The 15,987-nt window shown below is 45.4% G+C and overlaps 1 protein-coding gene across 1 annotated transcript in view; it reads left to right on the forward strand.

Moving 5' to 3' along the window:
- Positions 1–4,062: 4,062 nt before the first annotated feature.
- aarsd1 (alanyl-tRNA synthetase domain containing 1) overlaps positions 4,063–15,987 on the forward strand; it is a 33,606-nt gene continuing 21,681 nt past the window's right edge. Inside the window, exons 1-4 of the mRNA XM_080213563.1 lie at positions 4,063–4,175; positions 9,831–9,959; positions 12,677–12,836; positions 14,963–15,020. Of these exons, the coding sequence (XP_080069689.1) occupies positions 4,137–4,175; positions 9,831–9,959; positions 12,677–12,836; positions 14,963–15,020 (386 nt within the window). The 5' untranslated portion in view covers positions 4,063–4,136. The remainder of the gene's footprint in view (positions 4,176–9,830; positions 9,960–12,676; positions 12,837–14,962; positions 15,021–15,987) is intronic.

The raw sequence follows: 15,987 nt of genomic DNA on the forward strand, positions 1-15,987 counted from the left end.
GGGATTTTTCATGATTTTTCATGTCAGCCAATCAGCAGCAAATGCAGGAAAGCAGCAGTCTGTGATTGGAAGAGCAGGGATCAGGTGAGAGGTCATGGTGCATACTCCCTGCATTTGGCCGTGTGACCTCTTTGTCTCTCACCCTCCTGTGCAGACACCAACTCCCTCAAGGGAGCACAGGGATTAAGATGGTGCAGCAGGCTGGGGAGGCCACAAGACACAGCAGCCGTAACAAAAGTGCCTGTCTCTCACCGGTCCCCACCCAGGGCAGCTGAGTCTCCAACAGGGTGGAGTGAGCAATCTCGTCCTGACACTTTCACAGCCATCCTGGATTCCTCCTCAGAGGTGAAGGCTGCCACTGGAATTTTGGCAGTCAGGTTGCAGACAATGTGAAACCCCATTGACACTCGGGCGGGAATTTCTGGCTTTTAGGCCAGCATGGCTGGAGAATTCTGATCATCGAAATGTCCAAACCACTGAAGTCTGGACATGGAGTGAGTGCAAGAATGAGATCCTGAAAAGCTGGATCTACACTTACACTCTTCCTTCCCCCCTCCCCAAAAGCCTATCCATAAAGCAGTCCGGGTGAGGAGGACAATCCAAGCAATGGTTTATGTGGGTCTAAATACAAAGCAAAACCTTTGATTTCATAATCTTAAATAGAAAAACTTGTTGTTACATATTTCCTTTGCCAACTTGAGATTTTTTTTCATTTGTTCACCACCACCACCTTCTGAAGGGCAATTAGGGATCGACAATGAATGCTGGCACATTCCCTGGAGGTATAAAAAAGACCTTATAACTGTACAGTTGCCTGGTTACCTGAAGGAAAAATAACAGACCTTAAGAACATAAGAACATAAGAACATAAGAAATAGGAGCAGGAGTAGGCCATCTAGCCCTTCGAGCCTGCCCCGCCATTCAATAAGATCATGGCTGATCTGTTGTGGCTCAGTTCCACTTTCCCGCCCTCTCCCCATAACCCTTAATCCCCTCTCTTATCAAGAACCCATCAACCCGCTTCTTAAAAATATTTAGCGAGGCAGCCTCCACCACTTCAACGGGCAGGGAATTCCAGAGATTCACCACCCTTTGAGTGAAGAAGTTCCTCCTCAACTCCGTTCTAAACCGCCTCCCCTTTATCTTGAGGCTGTGCCCCCTAGTCCTACTGTCTTTTTTGAGCGGGAAGAGTCTCTCCACCTCTATCCTATCCATCCCATTCATCATCTTATACATCTCAATGAGATCTCCCCTCATTCTTCTAAACTCTAACGAGTACAAGCCTAGTTTATTCAGCCTCTCCTCATAGCTCAATCCCCTCAACTCCGGTATCAGCCTAGTAAACCTCCTCTGCACTCCCTCCAGGGCCAAAATATCCTTGCGCAGGTGCGGCGCCCAAAACTGCACACAGTACTCCAGCTGCGGCCTCACCAATGCCCTATACAGCTGCAGCAAGACCTCCCTACTTTTATATTAAAGGGCAACCAAGACTATACAATGGATGTTGGCTGCATTTAAAATTATGCCAGTTTTCCTTTTGACCCATTATGCAAAAATATGTTCAAATATTAGCCTCTGGAAGGCCTAGCATGTGAAGTGGAGTCGATAGTATAGTGATAATGTTACTGGATTAGTAATCCACTGGTCCAGATTAATCTCTTAGTCTAACCCAGATTTACTCTTGACTACCCTCTGAAATGGCCCAGCAAGCTACTCAGTTCAAGGGCAATTAAAGATAGACAACAAATGCTGGCCTTGTCATTGACATCACATATTGGCCATATTACAAGGACAGGGCCCCATTCGAACAAAATTACTTTCCTATTTGACCCCTTCATCATTGCCTGTTGTTAAGTTGGTATTCAAGTTAATAGCATGAGGTGCAATCCTGATTTTTGGTCTTAATGAGGCCTGAATACAGCAGGTGCATCCAGCCAGAATCATAAGACACTGAGAGTATATTACATTGAATAAGTTTCAGTACTTCTCCTTCCAAAACATGGAGCTCTGGCACCTTGATTTGATTTGATTTATTATTGTCATATGTATTAACATACAGTGAAAAGTATTATTCCTTGCATACTATACAAAACATACCATTCATAGAGAAGGAAATGAGAGAGTGCAGCATGTAGTGTTACAGTCATAACTAGGGTGTAGAGAAAGATCAACTTAATGAAGGTAACTCCATTCAAATGTCTGACAGCAGCAGGGAAGAAGCTGTTCTTGAGTCGGTTGGCACGTGACCTCAGACTTCTGTATCTTTTTCCCGGCGGAAGAAGGTGGAAGAGAGAATGTCCGTGAGGTCCTTAATTATGTTGGCTGCTTTGCTGAGGTAGTGGGAAGTATAGACAAGTCAATGGATGGGAGACTGGTTTGAGTGATGGATAGGGCTACGTTCATGACCCTTTGTAGTTTCTTGTGGTCTTGTGCAGAGCAGGAGCCATACCAAGCTGTGACACAACCAGACAAAATGCTTCCTATGGTGCATCTGTAAACATTGGTGAGAGTCGGAGTTGACATGTCAAATTTCCTTAGTCATCTAAATAATAAATAAACTTTAAAAAAAGACCCATAACCAAAATCACTTGACCAATACATTACAGACATGAACAAATTTACAGCTAGTATGTTTCATACAAATTTACATTTATGGATTGATATTTTGGGAAAGAGTTTGCAGTTGAGTACTGCCTTAAAACAAGGATGAAAAGAGCTTCAGTGTGTTAGTAAGATGCTGTGAAAACAGCCCCACTGTCAGTGAGAGGCTGAGGACCGGCCCCAGTGTGACAGTGAGAGGCTGAGGAGCGGCCCCAGAGTGTCAGTGAGAGGCTGAGGAGCGGCCCTAGTGTGTCAGTGAGAGGGGGAGCGGCCCCAGTGTGTCAGTGAGAGGCTGAGGAGCAGCCCCGGTGTGTCAGTGAGAGGCTGAGGAGCGGCCCCAGTGTGTCAGTGAGAGGCTGGGGAGCGGCCCCAGTGTGTCAGTGAGAGGCTGAGGAGCAGCCCCGGTGTGTCAGTGAGAGGGGGAGCGGCCCCAGTGTGTCAGTGAGAGGCTGGGGAGCGGCCCCGGTGTGTCAGTGAGAGGCTGGGGAGCGGCCCCGGTGTGTCAGTGAGAGGGGGAGGAGCGGCCCCGGTGTGTCAGTGAGAGGGGGAAGAGCGGCCCCGGTGTGTCAGTGAGAGGCTGAGGAGCGGCCCCGGTGTGTCAGTGAGAGGCTGAGGAGCGGCCCCAGTGTGTCAGTGAGAGGCTGAGGAGCGGCCCCAGTGTGTCAGTGAGAGGGGGAGCGGCCCCAGTGTGTCAGTGAGAGGCTGGGGAGCGGCCCCAGTGTGTCAGTGAGAGGGGGAGCGGCCCCGGTGTGTCAGTGAGAGGCTGGGGAGCGGCCCCGGTGTGTCAGTGAGAGGCTGAGGAGCGGCCCCGCTGTGTCAGTGAGAGGGGGAGCGGCCCCAGTGTGTCAGTGAGAGGCTGTGGAGCGGCCCCAGTGTGTCAGTGAGAGGGGGAGGAGCGGCCCCGGTGTGTCAGTGAGAGGGGGAGCAGCCCCAGTGTGTCAGTGAGAGGCTGGGGAGCGGCCCCAGTGTGTCAGTGAGAGGCTGAGGAGCGGCCCCGGTGTGTCAGTGAGAGGGGGAGGAGCCCCAGTGTGTCAGTGAGAGGCTGAGGAGCGGCCCCAGTGTGTCAGTGAGAGGCTGAGGAGCGGCCCCAGTGTGTCAGTGAGAGGCTGGGGAGCGGCCCCGGTGTGTCAGTGAGAGGCTGGGGAGCGGCCCCGGTGTGTCAGTGAGAGGCTGGGGAGCGGCCCCGGTGTGTCAGTGAGAGGGGGAGGAGCCTCAGTGTGTCAGTGAGAGGCTGGGGAGCGGCCCCAGTGTGTCAGTGAGAGGCTGAGGAGCGGCCCCAGTGTGTCAGTGAGAGGGGGAGGAGCCCCAGTGTGTCAGTGAGAGGGGGAGGAGCCGCGGGGTGTCAGTGAGAGGGGGAGCGGCCCCAGTGCGTCAGTGAGAGGGGGGGGAGGAGCCCCAGTAAATACCAGCGCGTTCCACTTTGTCCCAGCGGCCGCTCCGTACTCAGTGCTGCGCATGCTCCAAGGCTGCCGGCCGGGGAGAGGCAAGTGCCAGAGATTGAATTGAATTTATTGTTAATCTTAAACTGTGGCGCCATGGCTTTCCAGTGTCAGCGGCAATGCTACCTGAAGGAGGTAGGAATAAAGCAGAGACAGCGGCGCTGGGGAGGGAATTACCTCAGATTCATTCGACATTGCGAGGCTGATGATCCCTCCATCCCTATTCACCCCCTGTGGTCCCCCCCGTCTCCCCATGTGACCCCCCTCTGTGACCCCTGCCCTTTGCCCCACTTTCTTTGCCTGGCCTTTCCTATTCTCTTTACCCCTTTTTTATTTTCTCTCTTTTCCCCTCTGTGTGCCTCCCCCACTCCTCTCTCTTCCTTTTCTCCCTCCTTACTTCCCTTTCTTCACAATATCCTTTCCCCTTTTCCTAGCCATTACCCCACTTTTCTTTCTACCTTCCCTGTCGCTTTGGGATCTCGAAGGGTTCTAGCCCCTTGTTGTGCTGTCACAGGAGGGTCTTAGACTGTGACCTTTGTCCATTAAGCCTTTCTGAAAGGCTGCCCCAACTTTTCGTCCATCGCTCAGCCCCTAGTCCTGGACTTGAATGTGTCAATCTGCAGATCAGACTAAAAAGCATATTTTAGGATGCCATTTTCATTCTCCAGTACCAGTGAAACACAGCATTTTTTACATGAATGCATCTTATTTTATTTTGGAAAAGAAGTCCCTTGTTGAACAATGGTCCCTGGGAGGAATATTGCTTTTAAGCAGTTTCCAAGAAATACACAAAAATAGAGTAGAATACATAAAAAAAGAGTGGAAAATGCTGGTCCTAATTTTATGAATAAATAAATGATCTGCAAGTATTGGACTAAGCCATGAAACACCGTGGGGATTGCATGTGCCACTCCTCTTTAATATATTAAAAGAAATCAAAATGGAGAGTTACAGTGGGAATTGAGTATAAAGCCTAACTCCAGAATACAGCAAATACAAAATATCTGTCAGCAACTTTAGGGAAATGATAAGTTAATGCGAGAGTGTTGAAATGGCTGACATTGCAAGGCAATTCTCCCAGCACATGATTGTTGAACTGGTCACACTGTATATATTTGCGTTATTGCACAACAACAGCATAAACTCATGTACCATTTGAACCAAATACAAGATCAGTGTGCGAACAAGGCTCAAGTTGTTCTAGTTTGACAATCTCATGACACACAAATTATTTGGGTGAACCATTTGACTGGAGAGAAACTGAACACGGATTAATTTACTGCTGTGCGGGGGTGGATGGGGTGGTAGTGAGAAATCTCCTAGTTAATTAAGTCCATCTAAGTGCTCCTGAAAGAGAGAGATCGTTATTCTAGTGCAGATGTCCAGGGTTGTAGAGATACTGGAAATAATGTTAACTTGATTTCGTCCGCCAGATCTCAAGCTGATTGTTCAATTTGTACGTCAGAGTTTGGGACATCTGTGAAGGGCTGGGAGGAGATCGAACAGACCAAACTTATCATTAAAAACAGACAAATGCTGGAAATACTCAGATCTGACAGCATCTGTGGAGAACCAAATTGAGTTAACAATTCAGATCAGTGATTTTTGTTTCTGTCTCCACAGATGCCACCTGACTTGCTGAGTTTCTTCAGCATTTTTTGTATTTATTTCAGATTTCCAGGTCCATAGTATTTTCTTACAGCATACAAGAAAGAATTAAGTTTATACTTCTGCACTTGCTTTTTATTAGCTGACTTCTGTACCAGTATTTTGGTTCACTTGGCGGTTAAAAATCTGTGTTTAAAATATAAATAGTAACATTTTATAGCTTTAGAAATAAATTTTTATTTATTCAGGTGGGTTTTTACAGTTTCAGGATGAATGAGGCCATAAAATACTACCCAAGCTATAAAAACTTTTAACCTTGCACTCATCAGGCTAGCTGGCAGCAAATTACTGAAATGTTTTAATGTTTATTTATTCATGTCACAAGTTGGCTTAATTTAACATTGCAATGAAGTTACTGTGAAAATCCCCAATCGCCACTTTCCGGCACCTGTTTGGGTACATGGAGGGAAAACTTAGCATTGCCATGTGCATAAGTCCTTGTGCATGAGTCGCAAAAACCCAGCCTGCAGGTGCAGCAGGTGGTCAGGAAGGCTAATGGGATGCTGGCCGTCATAGCGAGGGAGATCGAATATAAAAGTAGGGAGGTCTTGCTGCAGCTGTATAGGGCATTGGTGAGGCCGCAGCTGGAGTACTGTGTGCAGTTTTGGTCGCCGTACTTACGCAAGGATATTTTGGCCTTGGAGGGAGTGCAGAGGAGGTTTACTAGGCTGATGCCGGAGTTGAGGGGGTTGAGCTATGAGGAGAGGCTGAATAAACTAGGCTTGTACTCGTTAGAGTTTAGAAGAATGAGGGGAGATCTCATTGAGACATATAAGATGATGAATGGGATGGATAGGATAGAGGTGGAGAGACTCTTCCCGCTCAGAAAGGACAGTAGGACTAGGGGGCACAGCCTCAAGATAAAGGGGGGTGCGGTTTAGAACGGAGTTGAGGAGGAACTTCTTCACTCAAAGGGTGGTGAATCTCTGGAATTCTCTGCCTGTTGAGGTGGTGGAGGCTGCCTCGCTAAATATTTTTAAGATGTGGGTTGATGCGTTTTTGATAAGCGAGGGGATTAAGGGTTACGGGGAGAGGGTGGGAATGTGGAACTGAGACACGACAGATCAGCCATGATCTTATTGAATGGCGGGGCAGGCTCGAAGGGCTAGATGGCCTACTCCTGCTCCTATTTCTTATGTTCTTAAGTTTGACAAGCTATGCCTTGAGCGCCTCAATGGTGGTGTAGACTCTAAACTGGTCCTAAAAGGGATCATTTTACTGATAGTAGACAGTACTATCTACTGATAATAGACCTGTGCACCTGATCAGCAAGTCTTTCAGATTTGGGGGGAGGGGGTTGCATTTTGAACTGCCCTAGCCTGTTACTCCGCTGCAGGGGGAGGTCTGATGGTCTTTGGATTTCTCTTTTGCCTGACCTTGAAGTAGTGCCCAGGACTCCTATGCAGAATAAATTGGAAGCTGTTAAAAAGACAACCTGAAGTTCTACACTAATCTTGGTGCCTTGATTGGACATTTCATAGAGAAATGGACAGAACATGTTAGTCCTGAGTTTCTAAGCAGTCAGTAACCCCACCAGTGGTTCTGAAGGGTCTGCTCAGAACAGGTTAAGTTTTATTTTGTTTGTTTGCAGGCACATTGTCAAATCATGCCCATTTTAGGACTGACTTGGAAAAACTCCCTCATACTGCCTTTGTTGAAAGTTTCTCTTTAAAGCATTGTTAACACAGGATCTGTTAGTGCCTTAAGGGTAGGAAGGAAGGCAGGTTGACATTTAGTTCATAGAACACTGATAAACCCAGTGCAATGGCAGGGGCTTAGTCCATGTTATGAACTTGTTCTTTTCCACTTTTGGTAATTGGTGAGCATGGACCATTTGGTATCAGTTTCCTCTTGTGGTTTTAGTTTTGTTTCTGCTGCATCATAAACTTTTCCTTCTCCTTTCTTTGTTAATTTTTTTTCTGCAGTACATGAACTTCTCCAGTGGCTTTTCACCCACTCACCCGTTCATGCTGTTTGTAATAAATGCTGGAAATAATCCACAGGCCAGCTAATGTCTTCATAGAGAAACCTTTTCTATCTCACTGATGATCTCACCACGTTACCTCGCAGATATTCTCTTGTATAAATTTACGCATCAGTGAGCACACTAAACCCTCTCCATGATTGGTGCAACTGCAGGTTCTCTTTTCCCTCCCCTTTTTGCTCTCTTTTCAAAAAATATGCTAACTGGCAAAAGCACATGATGAAATGTCAAATTTGAACATAAGAACATAAGAAATAGGAGCAGGAGTAGGCCATCTAGCCCCTCGAGCCTGCCCCGCCATTCAATAAGATCATGGCTGATCTGTCGTGTCTCAGTTCCACATTCCCGCCCTCTCCCCATAACCCTTAATCCCCTCGCTTATCAAAAACCCATCAACCCGCGTCTTAAAAATATTTAGCGAGGCAGCCTCCACCACCTCAACGGGCAGAGAATTCCAGAGATTCACCACCCCTTGAGTGAAGAAGTTCCTCCTCAACTCCGTTCTAAACCGTCCCCTCCAAGGTCCAAATTAAACCAAAGTCCTTTCAGATAAACATAAAATATTCCATGACATTATTTGAAGAACAGCTGGAGAGTTCTCCCTAGTGTCCTATGGCCAACATTTATCCCTCAACCAGCATCACTAAAAACAGATTATCTAGCCATCATCTCATTGCTGTTTGTGGGAGCTTTCTGTGTCACATTTTCTACATTACAACAGTGACTACACTTCAAAAATACTTGCTGTGAAGCATTTTAGGATGTCCCGAGATCCCAAAAGGCGCTATAAAAATCCAAGTCACTGTTATCTAAAGTGCAGTACAGTTCAATTTCTGTCAGTACAGGACAGTACTTGGCACTCGTGAGTTACATACAAATAGAAAATAGAATTGGCCCCTCGAGGCTGCTCCACCATTCATTTTGATCAAGTTGATCATCAAATTCAATATCCTGCCATTCCCCCCATATCCCTTGATCTATTTAACCCCAAGAGCTATATCTAATTCCTTCTTGAAATCACACAATGTTTGGCTTCAACTACTTTCTGTGGGAGTGAATTCCACAGATTCACCTCCCTCTGGGTGAAGAAACCTCTTCTCACCAAGCTATGACCTCTATTTCTGAATTCCCCCACCACTGAGAACATTCTTTCTGAATGTACTCTGTCTAATCCTGTTAGAATTTTATAAGTTTCTATGAGATCCCCTCTCACTCTGCTAGATTCTAATGAATACAATCCTAACCGACTTAGTCTCTCCTCAAATGACTGACCTGCCATCCCAGGAATCAGCTTGTGAACCTTTGCAGTGCTCCCTCTATAGCAAGGACACCCTTCATTAGATAAGGACGCCAAAACAGCACACAATACTCCAGGTGTGGCCTCATCAAAGCCCTGTACAATTGCAGTAAAACATCCTTATTCCTACACTCAAATCCTGTCACCATGAAGACCAACATACCATTTGCCTTCTTTACTGCCTGCTGTACCTGCGTGCTAACTTTCTGTGACTGATGCACGAGAACATCAAGTTGCCTCACTATACTTAATTACAGGTTACATTTGCAATATACGTTTCACATCAAACATATGGGATAGATCCATTGCTGTGCTATTACAGGATGGTCTTAGACTGTGGCCTTTTGAGATTTTTCGAAAGCTTGACTCAAATTTTAGTGCATCCCTCAGTACCTAGTTCAGGTCCTCGGAACGTGCTAGTCCGCAACTCTCGGTTGTTGACAGCACTATGTGCTAGACAACCAGCAGACGTGGGACAGAATAGAGAGTATCTTTCACTGAGTAGGTGGACCTCCAGCAGCTCTTCTTGTCTGGCTGAGCATGAGTCCCTGGGATCATGGAGCCCACGGAGCATGAAATCCTTCTTCCAGTCTGACCAAAATGCCTTTTATTTTTAACCGAAAGTCTATTGAACTATCAGATGACTGAAATGTCATAACCTCTCTTTTTACAGATGGCAAGTGACCTGTTGTGTATTTTCCACATTTATTCCAGATTTTTCATGAGTGCTTTTTTTTCTTTTTTTGTTAGTAAGTTTAATGTCTGTGTGTTTAAGTGTTAATCAAACTGTTTCTCTGTTCCTGCTGCTTGTGTTTTAATTACACAGTGCTTTCCATTTCAGTTTGAGACCACGGTGGTATCGTGTACTCCAGCAGAGTTGAAAATCGCTGTTAATGGGAAAAAGGAAACTCTGAAAGGTTTTGATGTGATCCTGGAAGACACCTTACTGTTTCCAGAGGGAGGTGGACAGGTCAGAATGATTTGTTTTGTGCTGGAGCATGGTCAGGGGCGCGGGAAGGGTGTGGCCAGATGGGAGGGCACTTCCTGCATTTGTGCAGACATAATGTCGGGCTACTTAAAGTGAGAGACGCTTTTAAGAGCTTCACTGCTCTCTGTCACTGAATGGTATGCACCCACTGTATTGTTGGGTGTATCTATGCATGTAGCAGGTCGAGTGCATGTGTGCATTTGTTCCTGTCACCTTTGTAGCCGATGGTAGGAGTTGTAATGTTCTCAAAACATTTTAGGCAGTGGTTCTCACCATTTTGATTGAAGGGCTCCGTTTCAAATGGATTAGTAATGACCAACACCCCATCTAAATTAAAATATTGTATAATACTCACAGTATGAAAAGGCTACATCTAAAGAGTGTTTTAATAATACATTTAAGAAAACAGTTATTATAGATGTCAGTGAGACGGGCATGCCTGCTTCATATTGCGGAGTCTTTAGCAGGAGCACAGAGAGGAGAGCCTGGAGGAATCAGGGACCCAGGGGAAGAGCAGGGGGGAAACAGGGGAGGAGAGGAGCAGAGTTGTCCTGGTTGTGGCGATCTGAACCGTCGTTGCATACAAGGTCAGTCCTGCACTGTAAATTCTGCGGCCTGCGTTCAGTTTGAGAGCCATTGGTTCAAGGTGATTTGCAGTGATGGATATATACGGGCAATGACAAACTGGAAGGGCACTCTGGTATGCCACAACTGTGATCCCTTGAGAATCACAATGTAGAGATTTCAGAGACCAGTACCACCACCTCCGGAAAAAAAAAAGCCATGTTACCTTCTGAAACAGTCAAAAAACTAAATTAAAAACTCAGGCCATTTTGGGTAAAAATATCTGGGAACTACTTCTGCAACCCCTTTTGGTAATTGAAACTAAATTAGGATATCACACAGGCCCTAATGATATATCTTTGTAAGTATGAAAGTGGCAGTTTAACTGCAGCCACATTAAATTAGAAGCAACAGCGCTAAACTTGTCTGCATTTGACAGCAGCTTTAAACTCATTTTGAAGTCTGTGATGAAGTTACGTAACTATAATCCCATGATGTTTAAGGAGTAACAAAATGTTGGACGATTGTCCAGTGCGGTCGCTTAGCAACAAATTAGATTGAATACGCTTTTTTCTACTCGTAGCGTTCTGTTTTTTAGCAAAGCCCTTGTCCTTTTGATTTTCCCAAAATTCCACAGAGTACTGGATCAGGTGAGAAAAGCTGTGTGAAACTCTCTGGTTTCACAGTTGCCTTATCCAGGCAGGTGAAACAGCACTCAGAGAGATTTCAAACTCACTGGCAAAGCTGGGATTCTGAGGGCACAGTGCCCCAATTCCCCTACCCCCACATCCCTGGACATCAGGACAAGCAAGGCAACACTCCCTCCCCATCACTGCCACCACTCAATGCGTAGGATAACATCCCAGTCCCAACCATACTATACAGCAGCATGGTGGACACTCCCACCCCCCCACCTCACCTCACTTCCCACCCCCCCACCTCATCTCAGCAGCATCAGAGTCCCTTCCCTCATTCACTGTGTCCACCCCGCCACGTAATTGGACCCCTCTCCCCCAACCTTTAGTGGCCCTCACATGAGAATTAGCAGTCATGATGGAGTTTGCGACCGAGCCCTGAGAATCTCACCCTTTGTCTCTGTCATGGATCTTGAAGACCTAATCTGAGCATTCTCTCCAAGCATGACTGACTGCTTTTGTTCACTGCCAAGGGCATGTGCTGGGAGGATTTTGCAGGTTTACACTCAACCTGTTGGCCATGATATGAATGCACCACCCGTGGCCAGCCAGTCCTGGGATGGGATTTGAACCTGGAGCTTCTGGCACAGAGGCAGTGACGCTGCCGACTGCGTGCAAGACATCTGTTTCAGATCAGTATGCACAATCTGAAATAAAGTCGTAATATAAACTCTGACTTTGCCTTTCCACCACTTTGAGATTAAGTGAACCAGTAATTTGACCTGGAGGCTACTCGGGTTGACTGCTTTGGAACGTGAAGATTAATTTTATTTAAGGGAACAAAATTAACATAAAATCAGCAATAAAAAGATGTGCTGTGATGTGTTCTTGTAACGATTTGAATGGTCTGATGAACTAATGTTGCTCTAATATGGGAACCATGTGGACCGATCAATGCTTGAGGTTCAGGATAGTATTACAGACTTTGGTAATATAGATTGATAAAACAACTTATAATATGTGCTTGAAATTGAAAATGCTTCAATTATTGGTGGAATTGCTTAGAAAGTAATGAAAGTCGTAGAAAAATCATAGAAACCCTACCGTGCAGAAGGACGCCATTTGGCCCATCGAATCTGCACCAACAACAATTCCACCCAGGCCTTATCCCCGTAACCCCGCATATTTGCCCTGTTAATCCCTCTAACCTACACATCCCGGAACACTAAGGGTCAATTTAGCATGGCCAGTGCACCTAACTCGCACATCTTTGGACTGTGGAAGGAAACCGGAGCACCCGGAGGAAACCCACGTGGACACGGGGAGAATGTGCAAACTCCACGCAGACAGTGACCCAGGCCGGGAATTGAAACCTGGTCCTTGGAGCTGTGAGGCAGCAGTGCTAACCAGTGTGCCGCCTCGCCGCCCCACTTTTTTGCACCCGTAACTTGTTTTTTGCATCAAATTTTTTGAAGATTTCGTACGATTTATTTTTTAAAGCCAGATGACCGGGGTTTCATAAATGACATCCCTGTGTTACGAGTGACACGACGTGGGCCGGAAGCTATTCACTTTGTGCAGTCATCCTTGGAACCTTTGTCTGTTGTTCAGCTGAAGATTGATTGGGAAAGACGCTTTGACCACATGCAGCAGCATTCAGGTACTCAATTAGCCCTTTCATTCCAACTCTTAAGGTATGTTCGATTTTGTTTTATTGCTTTAAAGCAGCAGGAGCATCCACCCCTCTGCTGGCTACAAAGGTCCCCTTTTTACTAAAGGGAAATGCAGTTTTGCACTAATTTGTAAGCACCAAATACTGATTATTTAACAGAACTCAGGCTGCTGTTGACTTTTGATCAGCTTTAAACTTATATACCAACAGGACTTGTAGTTGCATTGTTCAGATTAAATTAAAAATGCACTTTCCTTGGAGAGCCACTTAAATTTGTAATTTTAGACAGATATAGTGCAAATATAAGGTGAGAGGGGAAAGTTCAAAGGAGAGAGTGGTAGACGTCTGGAACACGCTGCCAGGACATTTAACAAGACATTCGATAAGCACATGAATATGTAAAGAATAGAGGGAGCTAGGTGGCATGGTGGCACAGTGGTTAGCACTGCTGCCTCATAGCGCCAGGGACCCAGGTTCGATTCCCAGCTTGGGTGACTGTGTGAAGTTTGCACGTTCTCTCCATGTCTGCGTGGGTTTCCTCCGGGTGCTCCAATTTCCTCTCACACCCCAAAGTTGTGCGAGTTAGGTTGATTGGCCATGCTATTTCCACTTAGCGTCAGGGGGACTAGCAGGGTAAATACATCGGGTTGTGGGGATACGATCTGGGTGGAATTGTTGTCGGTGCAGACTCAGTGGACTGAAAGACCTCCTGCACTGTAGGGATTCTATGATAGGCCAAGGGCAGGCAGTAGGGATTAGTTTAATTTGGTGCCATGTTTGACGCAAACTTGTGGGCTGAAGGGCCTATTGGTGTGCTGTACTGTTCCATGTTCTATGAATGCTTTCTGTGCTTATACTCCTCTGCTAGATGCACTTCGCTACCTAAAACACAGAAATGTAGAAAATGTTTAGCTCAAATGACATACATTACATGTTTGACCTGCATTACGTTTGCTGGATAGGAAAAAAAACCTGCAGGACCCAGAAAATTTGCAGCTGTTCAGGCTGACTCCTGTAATAACATCAGCAGGAATCTGATGGAATGACTCTAGCTGTCTTGGGTGTGGACTAGCGTGAATGTTTCTGGTCTGGCCTGTCAGGGATCCCATATTATACCATCAGCATCCCTAGTCAGGATTCACTGACAGTTCTGAGGCATAACATGGTTGGAGGCAGAGATCATGGCTGCGGCCCCCCTTTTGGCCAGCCAGCCCATTTTCTTTGATCTGAAGTTACCTCTAGCTTTCTGAGGGCATTGAAATCTTAGATCCTACCCCAACCCTAGGAATGTACAAGAACATACCCTATGAACATAAAAGATACAAAAATCTAAGGTCACATACCAACCGACTCAAGAACAGTTTCTTCCCTGCTGCCATCAGACTTTTGAAAGGACCTATCTTATATTAAGTTGATCTTTCTCTACACTCTAGCTATGACCATAACATACATTCTGCATCCTTTCTTCACAGTGGTTAGCACTGTTGCCTCACAGTGCCAGGAACCGGGGTTCGATTCCTGGCTTGGGTCACTGTCAGTGCAGAATTTGCATGTTCTCCCTGTGCCTGCGTGGGTTTCCTCCGGGTGCTCTGGTTTCCTCCCACACTCCAAAGATGTGCGGATTAGGTGGATTGGCCATGCTAAATTGCCCCTTACTGTCGGGGGACTAGCTAAGGTGAGTGTATGGGATTATAGGGATAGGACCTGGGTGGGATTGTGGTCAGTGCAGACTCAATGGGCCGAGTGGCCTCCTTCTGCACTGTAGGGATTCTATGATTCTCTATGAATGGTATGCTTTGCTGTATAGCATGCAAGAAACAATACTTTTCGCTGTATACGTGTGACAATAATAAATCAAAACATCAACCGAGTCTGAGTGAGTGTTTGGGGCAGACACATTTCAACAATCACAGCGTGAGGTCTTTGTTCTGCTGAGCCTGTTCATTTTTAGCTCTGATGTCAAATTTTGGCCTGATTGCTTTCTCATTATTGAACAAGCTTTTCAGTTGCTGAAAAAACATTTTTTTCAATTTCATTTTCACTTTTGCCTTAAGTTATGATTGACACTTTTATTTAAGAATAAGCATGTACCTTTTTATTGCATTTTGTTTCAGGGCAACATTTAATTACAGCCATGGCAGATTTGATGTTTGGTTTCAAAACAACCTCGTGGTGAGTATTGAATTCTAAAGAGTTAAAATTATGTGCAGAACCATTTCCTGATTACACCTATATTTTCCCCCCAGTTTACATAATTGAATGATTATTTATGGACATTGTGAGGAAGACTATTCAGTCCAGAGCTGATGACTGATTCTATCATGGACTTCCTTCCCATGCCCATTAAAGCAACAAATTCTGTCTCCAACAATGGTTTCCTGGTCATCATTGTTTTTATTGGATTCAAATTCCACCTCTGCCATGGTGGGATTCGAACCCAGGTCTGAGTATTACCTTGGCTCACTGGCTTACTAGTCCAGTAACTATGCCACCACCGCTGCATCCTACTGCTCTGAGTAAAATCGAACCATGCTCCTAACTTTTTTCCAACCTTAATTCCCTTTCTCTCCAGATGTTGACTCTGCTCCCTTATTAAAGGTGTCAAGAGAATTCTGAATTGACTTCCTTCTCTAAAATGCTCCTCTTGAAATGCTCAGCAGGTCAGGCAGCCTTTGTTGGGGGGGAGAGTTAATATTTCAAGTTAAATGTGACACCTGCAGTATTTTACTTTAATTTTTCTTTTAAAAGTTTGACTCCAGTGTCCATTATTCAGAGAGTTGGTAGTTTTTTTTCTCTTATTCTCCAATCTTGGCTCTTGTTAAAGCTTGGTGTCCAAGTAAAATAGCTGGTTACTTCAACTTTATTAATTAATGCCTTTCATTATTTATTGACCTGAATCATGACTCACCTCAGTCTATTCTCCTGAGGGAAAATAACTTTGATCTTTGGAGCTTTTTTTTTAAACTACTTAATATCTTATGGACCAGTACTGCCCTCATCAGTGTTCTTAAAGTATTATTTATTTATCTTGCTGAAAATGTGACTAATGTTATAACTTATGGGACAGCAATAAATTAAAAATCAGTTTTCCAGTGGTCCCAGCCAGCAGCAAAGATAGAGGTAACAAGAGCCCAATTCT

The sequence above is a fragment of the Carcharhinus amblyrhynchos genome, chromosome 27 (genome assembly GCF_965287045.1).
Source record: "Carcharhinus amblyrhynchos chromosome 27, sCarAmb.v2.hapA, whole genome shotgun sequence".
Lineage (NCBI taxonomy): Eukaryota > Metazoa > Chordata > Chondrichthyes > Carcharhiniformes > Carcharhinidae > Carcharhinus > Carcharhinus amblyrhynchos.